This window comes from Harpia harpyja, chromosome 19, assembly GCF_026419915.1.
Source record: "Harpia harpyja isolate bHarHar1 chromosome 19, bHarHar1 primary haplotype, whole genome shotgun sequence".
Lineage (NCBI taxonomy): Eukaryota > Metazoa > Chordata > Aves > Accipitriformes > Accipitridae > Harpia > Harpia harpyja.
Genome location: NC_068958.1, coordinates 16,372,833 through 16,385,270, shown reverse-complemented (window position 1 = coordinate 16,385,270; position 12,438 = coordinate 16,372,833). Strand labels below are relative to the sequence as shown.

At 58.5% G+C, this 12,438-nt stretch overlaps 1 protein-coding gene across 5 annotated transcripts in view; it reads right to left on the bottom strand.

Annotated features, from left to right (window-relative positions):
- LOC128154527 (receptor-type tyrosine-protein phosphatase V-like) overlaps nucleotides 1-10,771 on the bottom strand; it is a 36,373-nt gene extending 25,602 nt beyond the window's left edge. The window contains exons 1-8 of one of the 5 annotated variants that reach the window (XR_008239367.1): nucleotides 9,628-10,771; nucleotides 8,444-8,507; nucleotides 5,730-5,996; nucleotides 4,431-4,700; nucleotides 3,577-3,843; nucleotides 1,837-2,109; nucleotides 922-1,182; nucleotides 75-347 (exon numbers count right to left, since the gene is read on the bottom strand). Coding sequence is in view for 4 of the 5 variants with exons in the window: in XM_052815303.1 (XP_052671263.1) it covers nucleotides 75-347; nucleotides 922-1,182; nucleotides 1,837-2,109; nucleotides 3,577-3,843; nucleotides 4,431-4,700; nucleotides 5,730-5,996; nucleotides 8,444-8,507; nucleotides 9,628-9,699 (1,747 nt within the window). In the remaining variant the exon portion in view is untranslated. The remainder of the gene's footprint in view (nucleotides 1-74; nucleotides 348-921; nucleotides 1,183-1,836; nucleotides 2,110-3,576; nucleotides 3,844-4,430; nucleotides 4,701-5,729; nucleotides 5,997-8,443; nucleotides 8,508-9,627) is intronic. The other 4 variants (XM_052815303.1, XM_052815301.1, XM_052815300.1 and 1 more) reach the window with 4 other exon arrangements.
- Between the last annotated feature and the right edge of the window lie 1,667 nt (nucleotides 10,772-12,438).

The window sequence follows — 12,438 nt, the reverse complement described above, 5'->3', positions numbered from 1 at the left end:
GTGAGCTTTTTGCTCTTGTTGGCAGGCCACGGTTGCAATCTGCAGTTGAGTTGAGGTAGGGGTATCACACTCACACGTCCAGTCTGTGGCTGATCGCACAGGGGATCTGTAAGGTCCAGCCATAGCAGCCATCTCCAGTGTATACTGTCGCCCGGGGACCAGGTCCTCAAAGGTGACATTCGTCCAGTTGGTCCCCACAGTCATGTTCCTGACCCGCTCCTGGGACTTGGTTTCCCAGAGGGTGCCTGTGTAGCCAGTACTGCCAGCGGGAGCTGCTCTCCAGGAGGCTTGCAGAGAGGTGCTGTGGCCCTGATTGCTGAGGGTCAGCTGCTCCGGGGGCAAAGGATCTAGGAAAGGAAAGGTCTAGATTCACAGCTGCACCTGGACTGGGATCACCTGGGAGAAGTGCAGTGCCAAATGTGCTGGGGCTGGAGGCCCTTCCCTGGGAAAACCCACATCCAGGTGCTCTGGCCACCCACAGGGTCTGAGCACGCCACCGTCACCCCTGCTGACACTCACACACCAGTTTGGCAGAGACTGGGCCAGCCAGTGTTCAAACTGGCATGGTAAGAGAGGACTGCTCTGGTGCTGGAGGATGTGGTGGGTGGGATGGTCTGGACCAGAGCAGTGGAGAGGTGGTTCAAGGCAGATGCAGCCCGAGCAGTGCCACAGGAGGGTGGCCTGAGGGAGGAAGAGGAGGGCACTGGGCTCTGCTGACCCTTGTGTCGGGTGATTGGGATACAGACCAGGGTCAGACACATCCAGCAGTGCCTCTGCTTTCCTCCCGAGCCTTTTGCCCTTTTATTGCATGAAGCTGCAGAAGACCCATGTTATCACATGCTCTGAGGCATGACATCTTGGGGATGGGCAAGATCCAGTGGGAACCCCAGGGGTGGCTGCGGTGAGGGCTGTGGCACTCACATGTCCAGTTGGTGATGCGCCGGGGTGAGGATGTGTAGGGGCCAGCCACAGTGCTGACCTCAAAGGTGTAAAGGGTCCCAGGGCGGAGGCCCTCGTAGGTGAAGTTGGTGACACCTTTGAGCAACGAGCTGTTCTTCATGGGGTGCTCCATGGGGCTGAGGCCCAGCACATAGCCCTCTCCCATTGCCTCCTCCCAGCTGGCTAGTAGGCTGTAGGGGCTCCCCTGGCTGGACAGACTCACACCAGATGGTGCTAGCGGCTCTGCAAGGGACAAGGATGGAATTGTACATGTTACTGCGGAAGGCAGTGTATCAGCCAGATTGCTCCCACAACACTCTGCAGTGGTCCCCCCCGAAACATGGGCAGTCAGGGATGCAGGGAGAGTCTTTTACTGCTGGGCACCCATGGGCTGGGTGAGTGCCTGCCCACTGTTTAAGGCTCCTGTCCTTCCTTTCCAGGGTGGCAGCTCTGGGACAGCACCAACTGTGGCTCTGCAAGTCACTCAGGAGGGACTGGGCACAGGGAGATGCTGTGCTGGGGGGGGGACTGGTGGTGCTTCACTACCCACCAAACCAGCTGCTGTGAGCAGAGGGAGGGGAAGCTGTCCTGAAGTCTGCTGAACACTGAGTCTGAAGGTTACCGAGTAGGATCTGGTCTTGATTTGTGTCTGACACTACCTGACACAAGTCTGCCAAGGACCTCCAAGTTCACCCTCAGGAGGAACTGTGGGGCAGCAGATTTTGCTGCTCTGACCCACAGCCTGCTCTTGAGACCAGCTGCCACTGCACTGCACAAACCCATCTCTGCCCCTGCTGCAAACCCCCTCACCATCCCACCAGCTTCCCTCTGGGCATCAGCCCCTCCATCAGGCAGCAGAAATGGCCTCAAAAGGACATGCTCGGGCTTTCTGCTTACGTGTCCAGGCTGCTGTGCTGCGGGCTGATGCCTGGTAAGGCCCAGCCACCGCCGTCACCTGGACAGAGTATTGCTTCCCGGGGCTCAACCCATGGAAGGTGACATGACCGTTGTCTCCGCTGACGGAAATGTTCCTTGTTGGAGCACCATGCTCTCCCTCCTGCAGTGTCACCAGGTAGAAGTCTCTCTCTCCCGCTGGGGCGCTCCAGCGAGCCTGCAAGGAGCTCTGCTCCTCTGCACTGCTCAGGGTCACATTGCCAGGGCTCAGGGGGTCTGGAAGGGAAGGGAACAGGATTGTGTGTGTCAGGATTATGGGGTGTTCTGTACCCCATACACCCCTGAGCCTCATTCCCTGCTTCCTTATCTGCAGGGTTACATCCAGCCTTAGACATCCTTTTGGAGCATGCTGTCTCCACTCCCTAGCACAACCATTCATGGTCTAGCAGAGCCCAGACAAAGCTGGCAGCCCTGCTGGGAAATTCCTAAAAGTCCCCCTCCTCTCCATTCATGAGCTGTCATGAGCTTGCTGATATTCCCAGGAACTGGCCTGGACCGAACTCCTGGCTGGACGCTCCTGGCTTGTGCATCTGGCACTGGGGACTTCTGTTCAGTCGGGTAGGTCAGAGCCGCAGACAGCAACAGCAGAGATTGAGTCAGACTCACTTCATAGCAGAAACAAACCAGCTGGGGGTGTGGAGGTCTTCCAAAATCCCAGCTGCAGAGTCAGCAGTGAGCAGGCTCCAGCTTCCCAGACTGGCAGGCAGAGCAGGAAAGAGCTGGAGACTTGTCACCTGGTGGCACCCAGGTCCTTGCAGCGTAGACCTGACCAGTGTCTCTGCCCAAGGCCAGGATGAGTCACTAGCCACAATAGCTCTGATTTTGCAGCTTGGCACCTCCATAATTTGTTGCTCCTCACTAGAGAGGGCCAACGCCTTCTTGGCATTCGGCATGAGTCTCGTTCTGTCCAGGCTAGGCTTGCCCTCTCCATTTCCCCCTGGTTTTCCTGGGAACATCTGGGAGAGCAAGTCCGGGGCCAGAACTGTTTGCAGTGTCGGCAGCAAACCCCGACCGTGGTGGTGGAAGTCACCCTCTCTCATGGCCCTTGTCAGCCTGAGGCCAGAAGGTGGAGGCAGCTGGGTTGAATGGTGCAACTAGCTGGGGTCTGGGAGGCCTATCCTCAATTTCTTGACCTGCCAGAGACTGGTTTCCTTGGCTGTGTTTGCACAGCACCTGGCATATTAGGGACATCCACCAGGATGAGGTTCTCAGGAGCTATGAAAATATAGCCTTGACAGCAATCAAAGAGGACCAAAGATCCATTTCCCTACAGAAACCTCCAGTTCAAACCAGCTAAACTGCTATCGCCTTGCCCCCTGTTTTCTCTGCTGCCCTTGGACAGCCCTGAGGCACATGAGAGCCTGGCCCCAGCTGCATGAACACCAGTGGGAACTGCTGCCCTTCCATCTCCTCCTCAGGGAGAGGCCACTGGCTGATCCCAGTGCATCCCAGGGAGAATGAGGCTGGCACTGGGAATTCACCTGCCCAGGGGACTCACTGGCCCCACTATCGCAGTGCCCCAGAGCTGGGTCCTAGAGCAGCTTTCGGCCAGGTCCAAGCAGAATAATTGCCCTCTGCACCCGGGGCTCTGGCAGGAGACCTTTGGATTCAGAGGGTGGACCAGAGGCAGGGATAAAGCCAGGGCCACCGAGGTCCTCCCCCATCCCTGGCAATCATACTCACATGTCCAAGCAGTGGCATTGGGCCCAGCCACGGTGTAGGGCCCAGCTGTGGCGCTGAGCCCCAGCCAGTACTGGGTGCCGGGGTGGAGATGCTGGAAGGTGTAGCTGGTGAGGCCCCTCCTGGCTGACAGGGTCGTGGTCACCGTCTGGGTGAGGAGGTTGTGGAGTGCAAGGTGCAGCCAGGCAGCCCCCGCAGCACCCATCCAGGAGGCAATGAGGCTGGTGCTGGAGCCCGGGCTGAGCCTCAGCTGGGTGGGGATGGTGGGAGCTGAGGGGAAAAGCAGGAGGCAGCAAGGTTCATCACTGGGGCTGGGGGTCCCTGGACCCTCCTCTCTCCCCAGGGTCTCCTATGCCCACAGCTCCTCTCTGTGCTGGCATGGGGGGGTGAAGGTCTGGCAGGGGTCTGCTGAGGGATGTCTCTCCCATGTCCCTTCCCACGCAGGCTGAGGGGCTCTTGAGGTCCCTCCATACTGTCACGCTCTTTCAGGCTCCAGGGCAGAGGGGGTGGCAGCCTGGGTAATGCAACATTTCTGCAGCTCCCACCAGCCAAGATCTTTTGCCAGGATCCCCAGCTTGCCCTTCTCCCATGGGGACACGGAGCACACAAACCCAAGCTGTGGGTCCTGCAAAGCAGGTCTGAGGTGCGAGGTTTTCCCCTTGGCCCAGCACACTGGGCTCACAGCAGGGATGTGAAAAACTCGCAGCTGTTCCCCATCCTACACAAAGTCCCCATCCCGAGCCTGGAGACCTCCTCCCTGTATCTGCTAGCCCAGCCGGCATATGTGCTGCACCCCTCCTGCCAAACCCTTTCTCCCACCCCTTCCCTCTTGGCCAGGCATACCCATCACTCCCTACCTGTCCACTGGTGGATACTTGTGCTTGCCCGGCTGGATCCAGCCAGCGTGCTGACCTTCAAGGCGTACTCGCTGCCAGCCAGCAACCCGTCAAACAGGAACGTGGAGGCGTTTGGCAGGATGGACGCATTTCTCACTAGCGTCTGGGAGTCGCTGTGGTAGAGGGCAAGGTGGTAGCCCTCTCGCTGGCCGTGGGCGTGCGCCCAGGAGGCATGCAGCATGGCAGAGCTCCCGCTGCTGCTCAGGCTCAGGTTGCGGACGGGTGAAGGACCTGCATTGGACATAGCACAGATGGTGTTGGCTGGTTGCCTGGGGATGCCTGACCTGCCAGGTTGTTCAAGGGCTGGTGGGACAGTGCCCTCACCTGGTGAGGTCCTGCCAGCCAGCTCACAGGACCCAATCCCCCAAGCACAGCGCCATCACCTCCCTGCCAGCTCACCAGTCTCCCACAGGTTGTGTGGGCTGCACCATCCCCTTTGGATCAGTCTCTGCACAGTCACTCTGAACTGGGCAGGGAGGTTCAGTCAGGGACAACACACCATGTGCACGCTGAGAAAGGTGAATCCATCAGCACTTAGCTGTGAGCTTAGCTGCTGCCAGGTCCTCTGTTCCTGCTGACTCTGGGTCCTGCCACCTGCCTTTCTGTGAGTGCCAGCCCCTGCTCCCTGCAGGCACCGCTATTGTCTGACACCATCCCTTTTGCTGGCCAAACCCCTCCCTCTAGCTCTACTCTCCTTTTCTAGGTTTTCCACCTTCACCTGCACTGATTTACTCAAGGATCTTCTGGAGACATGCAGGCAAGGGCTTCCATCCTCACCTGAGCTGTGGGCTCACCAGCCCTGCCCCCTTCCCCCATCCTAGGCATCAGCCAGGGATGGGATAGAGCAAGGCTGGGTGGGTGAACCAGTGATTGAGAGATGCACCAAAACCATGGAGTAGATGCTACTTCCTTGTAGCTCTTTCTAGACCTCCAGGCATGACATTTTCCACTCCTTGGCTCTCTGCAGTCCACATCATAGGTTGGACCTTCATTAGCTATATTATTCCAGGAGAAGGTACAACGTGAACCCTGCCCATGTAAGGTGCAGGTACAGGACCCTCCCTCCATATGGATGAGGGAATGACGTCTGGGGACCAGGGAAGGATCCTAATACCTGTGGAAGTGAGGAAAGGCCCGACCTCCCCATGAACTCATGGGACTCCACACAGACCTGTACTTCACACCCTCCAAAGCAGTGTGATGACCACTGGTAGGAGCACTGAGACCCTTTGACTCTGCAGTCCCTGGGGAACCCCTTACTTGTCTGTGCTGTGACTGTCTGGCTGGTGGTCTCCGTGCAGGCAAGCGTGGCTGTCACCTCAATCTCATAGCGCATGCCAGGGGTCAGCCCGTGGAACCAGAAGCTGGTGATGTTGGGTCCAGCAGATCCATTCTGCAGCGGTGTGCCTGACCCCAGGGAGGAGAGGGCGAGCGAATATCCCTCAGCACCCCCCTCTGGCTCATCCCAGGACAGAAGGAGGGAGTCTGACCGGCCATGGTCACTCACGCTGAGGTTCAGGAGGGTCCCTGCAGAGGCAAAGCCAAAACCCTGAACAGAGAGCTGTGGTGCTGCTGGGTGGCCAGTCTGCAGGGCCAGGCTCCCAAGCCCACCCACCCTCACTGCACACTTTGGCACAGACCACCACCATGGGCACTGCCCCACTTTGGTCACCCCCCTCAACCCCAAGGGCTCTGAACAGCCTTTGGAAAACACAAGAAGGTTCAGAAACACCCATGGACTGGGGTCAAAGGCACCACATGAAAGAGATGCTCCTAAGCATGAAGCATCTCCTCCATTGGAGAAAGACCAGAGGCTTCAGGCCATCACATGCTTTGTCCAGCCAGCCTTGGTTTATGGCAGAAAAGTTGCCCTGGCTGGGTATAATCCATTGCTCACCACCTTGGTTGGTTTGAGCCCCCAATAAGATGTTGAAGGGCTCTGCGTCCACCTTGCAGGATGAAGACAATGGCTAGTGAGGGAGCAGGATGGATATGGCAGTGGGGCCATTATGCTCCCTGCGATAGTCTCTGTCTCTGTGTGGGCTCTGACAGAGGAGAGGGTAAAGGCTGCTTTGGAGGGATCCAGGCACTGATTCCCCACTGTCCTGCCCAGTGCAGAGATGACATGGGAAGAGCAGGACACTGCGTACGTGGAGAAAACGTGGGGCCAGATTTGCACAACCCCCTGCTGAGGTGTGCCTCTGCCTTGGCCTTGCTGCAGCAGCCAGGTCAGCACGCTGTGGCTGCAGGGCCGGTGCTGTGGCATCCAGATGAAGAGTGTCTGGGGACAAGGAAGTGGCATACGGGGCTTGGCCTAATTGGTGGGTCAGTGGCCAAAACTGCTATTGAATCCCTGCCCTTAGAGTTGCTCAGGAACCACCTACACAAACAGGAGCCAGACAGAGCCTGTCTGTTGGGACCAAGCTGGCAACGTGACCCTTGCAGGCTCTCTCTCTGCCTCCCCATGCCTCCACCAGCAGATGGTCACGCACTCGCCATCCCCAGCCTTGCTGTGAACCATGAGCTCTCTATTGCTTTCAGCCTTTGGGAAACACCAAAACTGCTCTAGTGCTAATAAGACATTTGTGTAATAATTAGCACTTAAAATTTATGACGTGCAACATGTTGTAACAGGCTTACATGTGATCTGGCATGGCAAGAAAGCTTTAAACAAGCACAGCTATTGCCCCAGAGGTCTGCCCAGGGGCTGCCTCTGCACAGCAAAAGGGAAGCAGTGTGAGGTGAGCCCCAGGGGCAGGGGCAGCTTTTGGACTGCTCAAGTGTTGTGTGCGGCCTTCCCACAAAGCCGGACAGTTTCAGAACTACATGCAACTTCTGTTTCATGCAATGCTGTTGTTTGGAGCCTGCTGTCATGCTAAGAGCTTCACTCAGCAGATGAGCGCAAAGGGAATTGGGGAAGCTAAATGGACACAAAAGAGGAGCAGGTAGTACATCTGGGAAAGGCCTTCTCAGTGCCATCAAGAGCAGATTTAGGAACAGACTGCTCAGGAAGGGTTATCCAAATGTAGTTGGGTGCCCATGGGTCAGGTGTCTACCCCTGGGCCAGCTGTCCTGGGCTCCTCTTGCTGTCCCAGCAAAGACCCAGTGGCAGCAGCTCGTGGAGCACAGGGTATGGCTAATCCCCTCCTGAAGACAGCCAGCGGGCTTGTGCCCTGCGTGGAGTTCAAACAGGGATGGTTTCTTCACCGCGGGCTCTTTCTTATCTCATGAAGGTACGAGTTCTCCACCCATGTTTGTCTGCCTCTCTCAGGTTTCCAACAGACTGCATCACTTGCCTCCATCTGTCACTTGACAATCATCATCTTCACCTCTGCAGTACAAATGTACTAATATCTAAAATGGGCCAGAGGCATCCTCCAGCCCTGAGGCCCATGATCACAACACTGCTGACATACCCATAGATAAGCTCCGCAAACCACATCACAGCTAGCCACATCCAGGTACACCCCATGTCCTGACTGGTGCCGGCAGATCATCTGGGAGAGTTTTCACTGGCATGGGCCAGCGCCATGCGGGCACCGCACTGGCTTCAAGCACACAGCAGCACTTGCTGGCTGCAGCGTGAATGCAGCTGTGCTGCTCCCCATTCAGCTCAGCACAGCCATGGGGCTGCCCCATGGAGTACGATCCTGCCCAGCCACCTGCAGGGGCTCTGTGCAGGGCACCTATGGCTGTGCTGCTGCTGAGCCCACTTGATGCTTCGTGGGAAGGAGAGAGCTTGGAGCCTTGTCTGTCTCTCACACTGCCCCCATAAGGCTGGTTGCTGGACGAGATGGGGCTGACTCCCTCCCCTTCCCTGGCCATGATCTGCGGCCTGCAGTAAGTCTAAAGTGGAGTATTTACAAAGCTACTCTTAACTCCAAGAGTTCTGGCCCAGCACATCTGCTCATCTCTCTGCTCCTGGGCATCAAGACCACCCTCTGCAGCCTGAGAAACTCTCTGCTTTGACTTACCTGTATCACTGCGTGCATCCTGTCCCTCCAACCCTGCCCGTGCTGTCCGGTTGCACCCCTCACCCTGGGGGATTGAAGGTGTCAAGTAAGAGAGGGGCAAGATGAAGTGGTCTGAGCTAAGACCAACACCTGGGAGAGGTGTCCTGTGCCAGGCCAGGGGTCAGGCTGGCCAGGCACAGGTCCCACCCCACCATGGCATCTGGGGGCTGCGACCCTCTGGGGACTGTGACCCCTTTTCCCAGGAGAGCCCACGTCACTGCTTATGTCGCCCTTCCTTAGCCAAGGCAGGGAGACAGACTCAGCAGACGTAGCTTGTGGGCTGCCCTGGCCTTTCGCATGGCTGCTGGGACTGCAAACCAACATGGGGCCATGCCCACAGGGGAAGACATCCTACCAAAACAGCCAGGGCACAAGGGGAAGATTTGGGGAGGGAGGAAGCTCTGGATAGGCCCTAGCAATCTCATTCCCTCTACAGGCACTGCCTTTCCCGCGATGATGGGGGGAGGATGGAGGGACCCCAGACCTCAGTCCAGCTGCCATCCCCCACAGGCTGCAAAGAGAAGGCTTGGCCTGAGAGCTCCAGAGCATCCAGCACCCTCCACACCACAGCGAGTGCTGAGCACGCTCGTGGGACACCCGTCTCCCCACAGTCTGCTCGCGAGCAGGGTGTGCCCTCCTTTAGGTTGAGGCTAGTTCCCTCCACATTAAAGGAAATATCTCTGCCCACTCCCTGTCCCGCAACAAGCCTCAGAGGAGCAATCATCTTTCTTTAGTTATTTCCCCCTCGGCTCTGCTGGCTGACTCATTGCTGGCTCCCCCACCGACTGCGGTGCTTTAGGGAGTGCATGCGTGGAGGGGAGCAAAGGGGCTCCGGACCCCTGGAAGGAGCAGCCAGCCGATTCCTGGGGCGAGGAGCTGTGCAGCCATGGCAGCAGTAACACGCTCTGATCCCAGTCGCTGGGGTGGGAGGACATGGCGGGGGGTGGGGGGGAAAGTGGAGGAAAGAGCCAGCTTGTAATTGCAAACGTCGCTAATTTGGTGCAGCTGCATGGCTGGAGAGGCAGCCCAGAAATATGCCGTCATTCCTCAGCGGGGTAGGACTATGCAAAGCCCCTTGCTGCCAGCGAGCCAGCAGCCAAGAGCCTGCATCGACAAACGGGGGGGTTGAAGAGACAAGGGCTTACCTCTGCCAGGGTTCCCAGGAGCCGCGGCACCCACAGGACAAGCAGCAGCAGCAGCAGCAGCGGTGGTCTCATTGGGACCAGGGTGGCTGCAGATTAGAGGGATGACAAGTTGGGGGGGGGTAGCTCCTTAGCAGTGGCTGTCCCCAGCCAGCCCCTTCTCCCATGGCAGCGAAGGGCTGTGTCCCCACATGCTTTCCAGGCGCTGGTGACAGGATGACATCAGTGGGGACCGGCGTTGCATGCCAGTGCGTTGCACATCAGCCCTGCCAGCTGTACTTGGGCAGGAGCAGAGCGCGCCTCCGGGCTGGGAGAAGTCCAGTGTGTTTGTGTGCCTCTCGCTGTGTGCATTTGCTATTGTTCCCGCGGATCTGTGTCCCTCTGCGGTGACTCTGCAGCTGTCCTTGTGTGTGCGTGCTGCGGCCAGAGAGCTGCTTGCCGGGGGGCTTGGAGGGGGGGCTCTCGCTGTGGCTGGGTCTCTGCACGGCTGGAGCCCGGTCTGGCCATCAGAAGGAGTTCTGCAGAGTTGTGGGAGTTGGTGCCGAGAGGGGAGGAGAGGGGAGGAGACAGGACAGGACAGATGGCGGCTCTGAGCTGGAAGGGAGTGCCGAAACCAGCCCCCAGCAAGGGGAGGAAGGGCGGACCGCAGGCTCCGGCAGCTGGGCTTGGATGCGGGAGGAAGCCTTGGCACGCGTGTGGACCCGGGGTGCTGTGCACCTTGCGGCTGTCTTTGTGCCCGGCACGTTCGTGCACCCTTTAGCTCTGTATGAATGCATTTCTGCACGGGGTGCTGATGGGGAATGGGAGGTTTGGTCACGCTGGGCGAGGAGGGAGATGTGTGCCCCTGTGCGATGCCCACGGCACAGGGGCAGGCAGGTCGGAGCTGGGGGGTGAGTGCACATATTGTGAGAGGTTCCTGTGCACTGCATCCTACAGGCGCAAAGATGCCTGGACAGTGCTTTGCCCATTTGAGGGGTTGGCTGGGTCTGAGCTGTGCCCTGTCTGCTTATGGGTTGTAGGAGTTGTACTCTGTGGTGCTGCCATGGGGAGCACGCTGTACCCCCTGAGCTGTGTGCAGGGCCATGCGTTGTGTGGTGCTGTGCTGTGTCTGTGCAATGCGTGGCAGGATGCCAGCTCTGATTCAGAGCGGAGATGCCATTAGCTTCACATCAGTGCTGGAGATCTGGGACAGTGCTGGAAGAGGTTCAGTGATGCATCTATCCCGGAAGCCAGCGCAGCCTGTGTGGCCGTGGGAGTCTGTCCCAGTAGCCAGCATGGCCACCAAGGGGGGCTATTTGAGCTCTGCTTATTGCTGTGAGCTACCGAGCTGTCAGTGGGACACATCTCCCAGCTGGCCCCAGGACAACAGATTCCCTCCCCCAAAAACTCACAGGTTTGTCAGGTGGGACCTGTGACAGACAGATCAGCCCCCGGTGCCTGGGCAAAGACATGGGAAAGCCCTAGCCCCTGCACGTAATTGAGAAGAGAGGAGGACACAAGGGCCCTAGTCTAGGACCCATCTCCAACTCCAGGTCCGTCCCCCAAACCTCCTGACAGCCCCCAGGCTGATGGGGCCAGCTGGGAAAGGGGACGGAGCACATGAGTCCCCTTCCCTTTGCATGGGGGACAGTTAATTCCCCAGGTCCTGGCCAAATGGGACTGGTGCCAGGAGTCCTGGTCCGTGGTCACAGTCACGTCTCTGCAGAGGTCCAGTCCTCTGCCTGGAGCGAGCTGAGGGTAAAGGAGCCCTGGCTCTGCTGCTCAGCCCAGCAGTGAAGGCTTATTTGTCACCTTCGTCTCCTCTGTTACGGACTTAGACATGCCCCCAACACAGAGACAGAGCTCAACAACCAGAGGCCCTTCACGTCACTCTGTCCCCAGACCTGCCCTCCCCCTGCACCCTGGACATGGAGATCAGGGTGGGAGCAGAAGGCAATGCCTTGGCTCCAGTGCAGGCAAGCTTTTTAATCCTTAATACTGGCAGCTCCAGGGCGGGCTGAAAGTCAAAAATGCAAGTGGTGTATCTGCCTAAGTGATGGAGACCCAGGGTAAAAGCTCTGGCTTTTAGGGATCCCCTGATAAGCACTTGCGACTGAGGTCCACCAGCACCTGGGGTGATGGGGATGGCCCTTCAACCAGTGCCACAGACAGCTGAGGACACCCATCCCTGCTGCCAGATGTCAGCATGACCGGGGGCTGGCCGTCCCCCCAGGAGCTGAGTGAAAGGTGGGTGCTCATGGATACTGGAGGTGACATCCTCCAGACACAGATAACTGGGGAGGGAGACCCCCTCCGCGAGCTGAGGCTGAGGAAGGTTTGGGGCTGGCTGCTGCCATCTCCAGTGGGCTGGGGACTGTTTTAAAAGGCCCCTTTCCAGACCTGGGTGGCTGCAGCTAGCTGGGAGGAGGCTGGAGCTCCCCGCTGCAGTGAGGGCTTGTCAGGTTTACCTGGGGGGTTACAGCTGGCTGGTCCACAAATGCATTTGCAAAGAGGCTTTTGGTGGATGTCCCCATGGGGGTCCGTGGCAGGGTGCAGGCTGTCAGGCAATGCGGCCTGCCATGGCAGCGCAGGGAGACGTGACCCCACGTTGGATGGGGAGTATGGGGCTGTTCACTGCCATGAGCAGCCTGGAGGGTCAGGATGGCTGGGGCAGGGACAGAGCAGGCAGGGGAGGCCAGGGCAGATGGGACCATGTGGGATCCCCGGAGCATGGCAGATGATGGCAGAGCTGAACTGGAAGAGCCCCTGGCTGGTGAAGCAGGGGTAGGAGGTTAGGATGGAGGGCCTTGGTGGGCTGGGAATTGTGATCTGGGG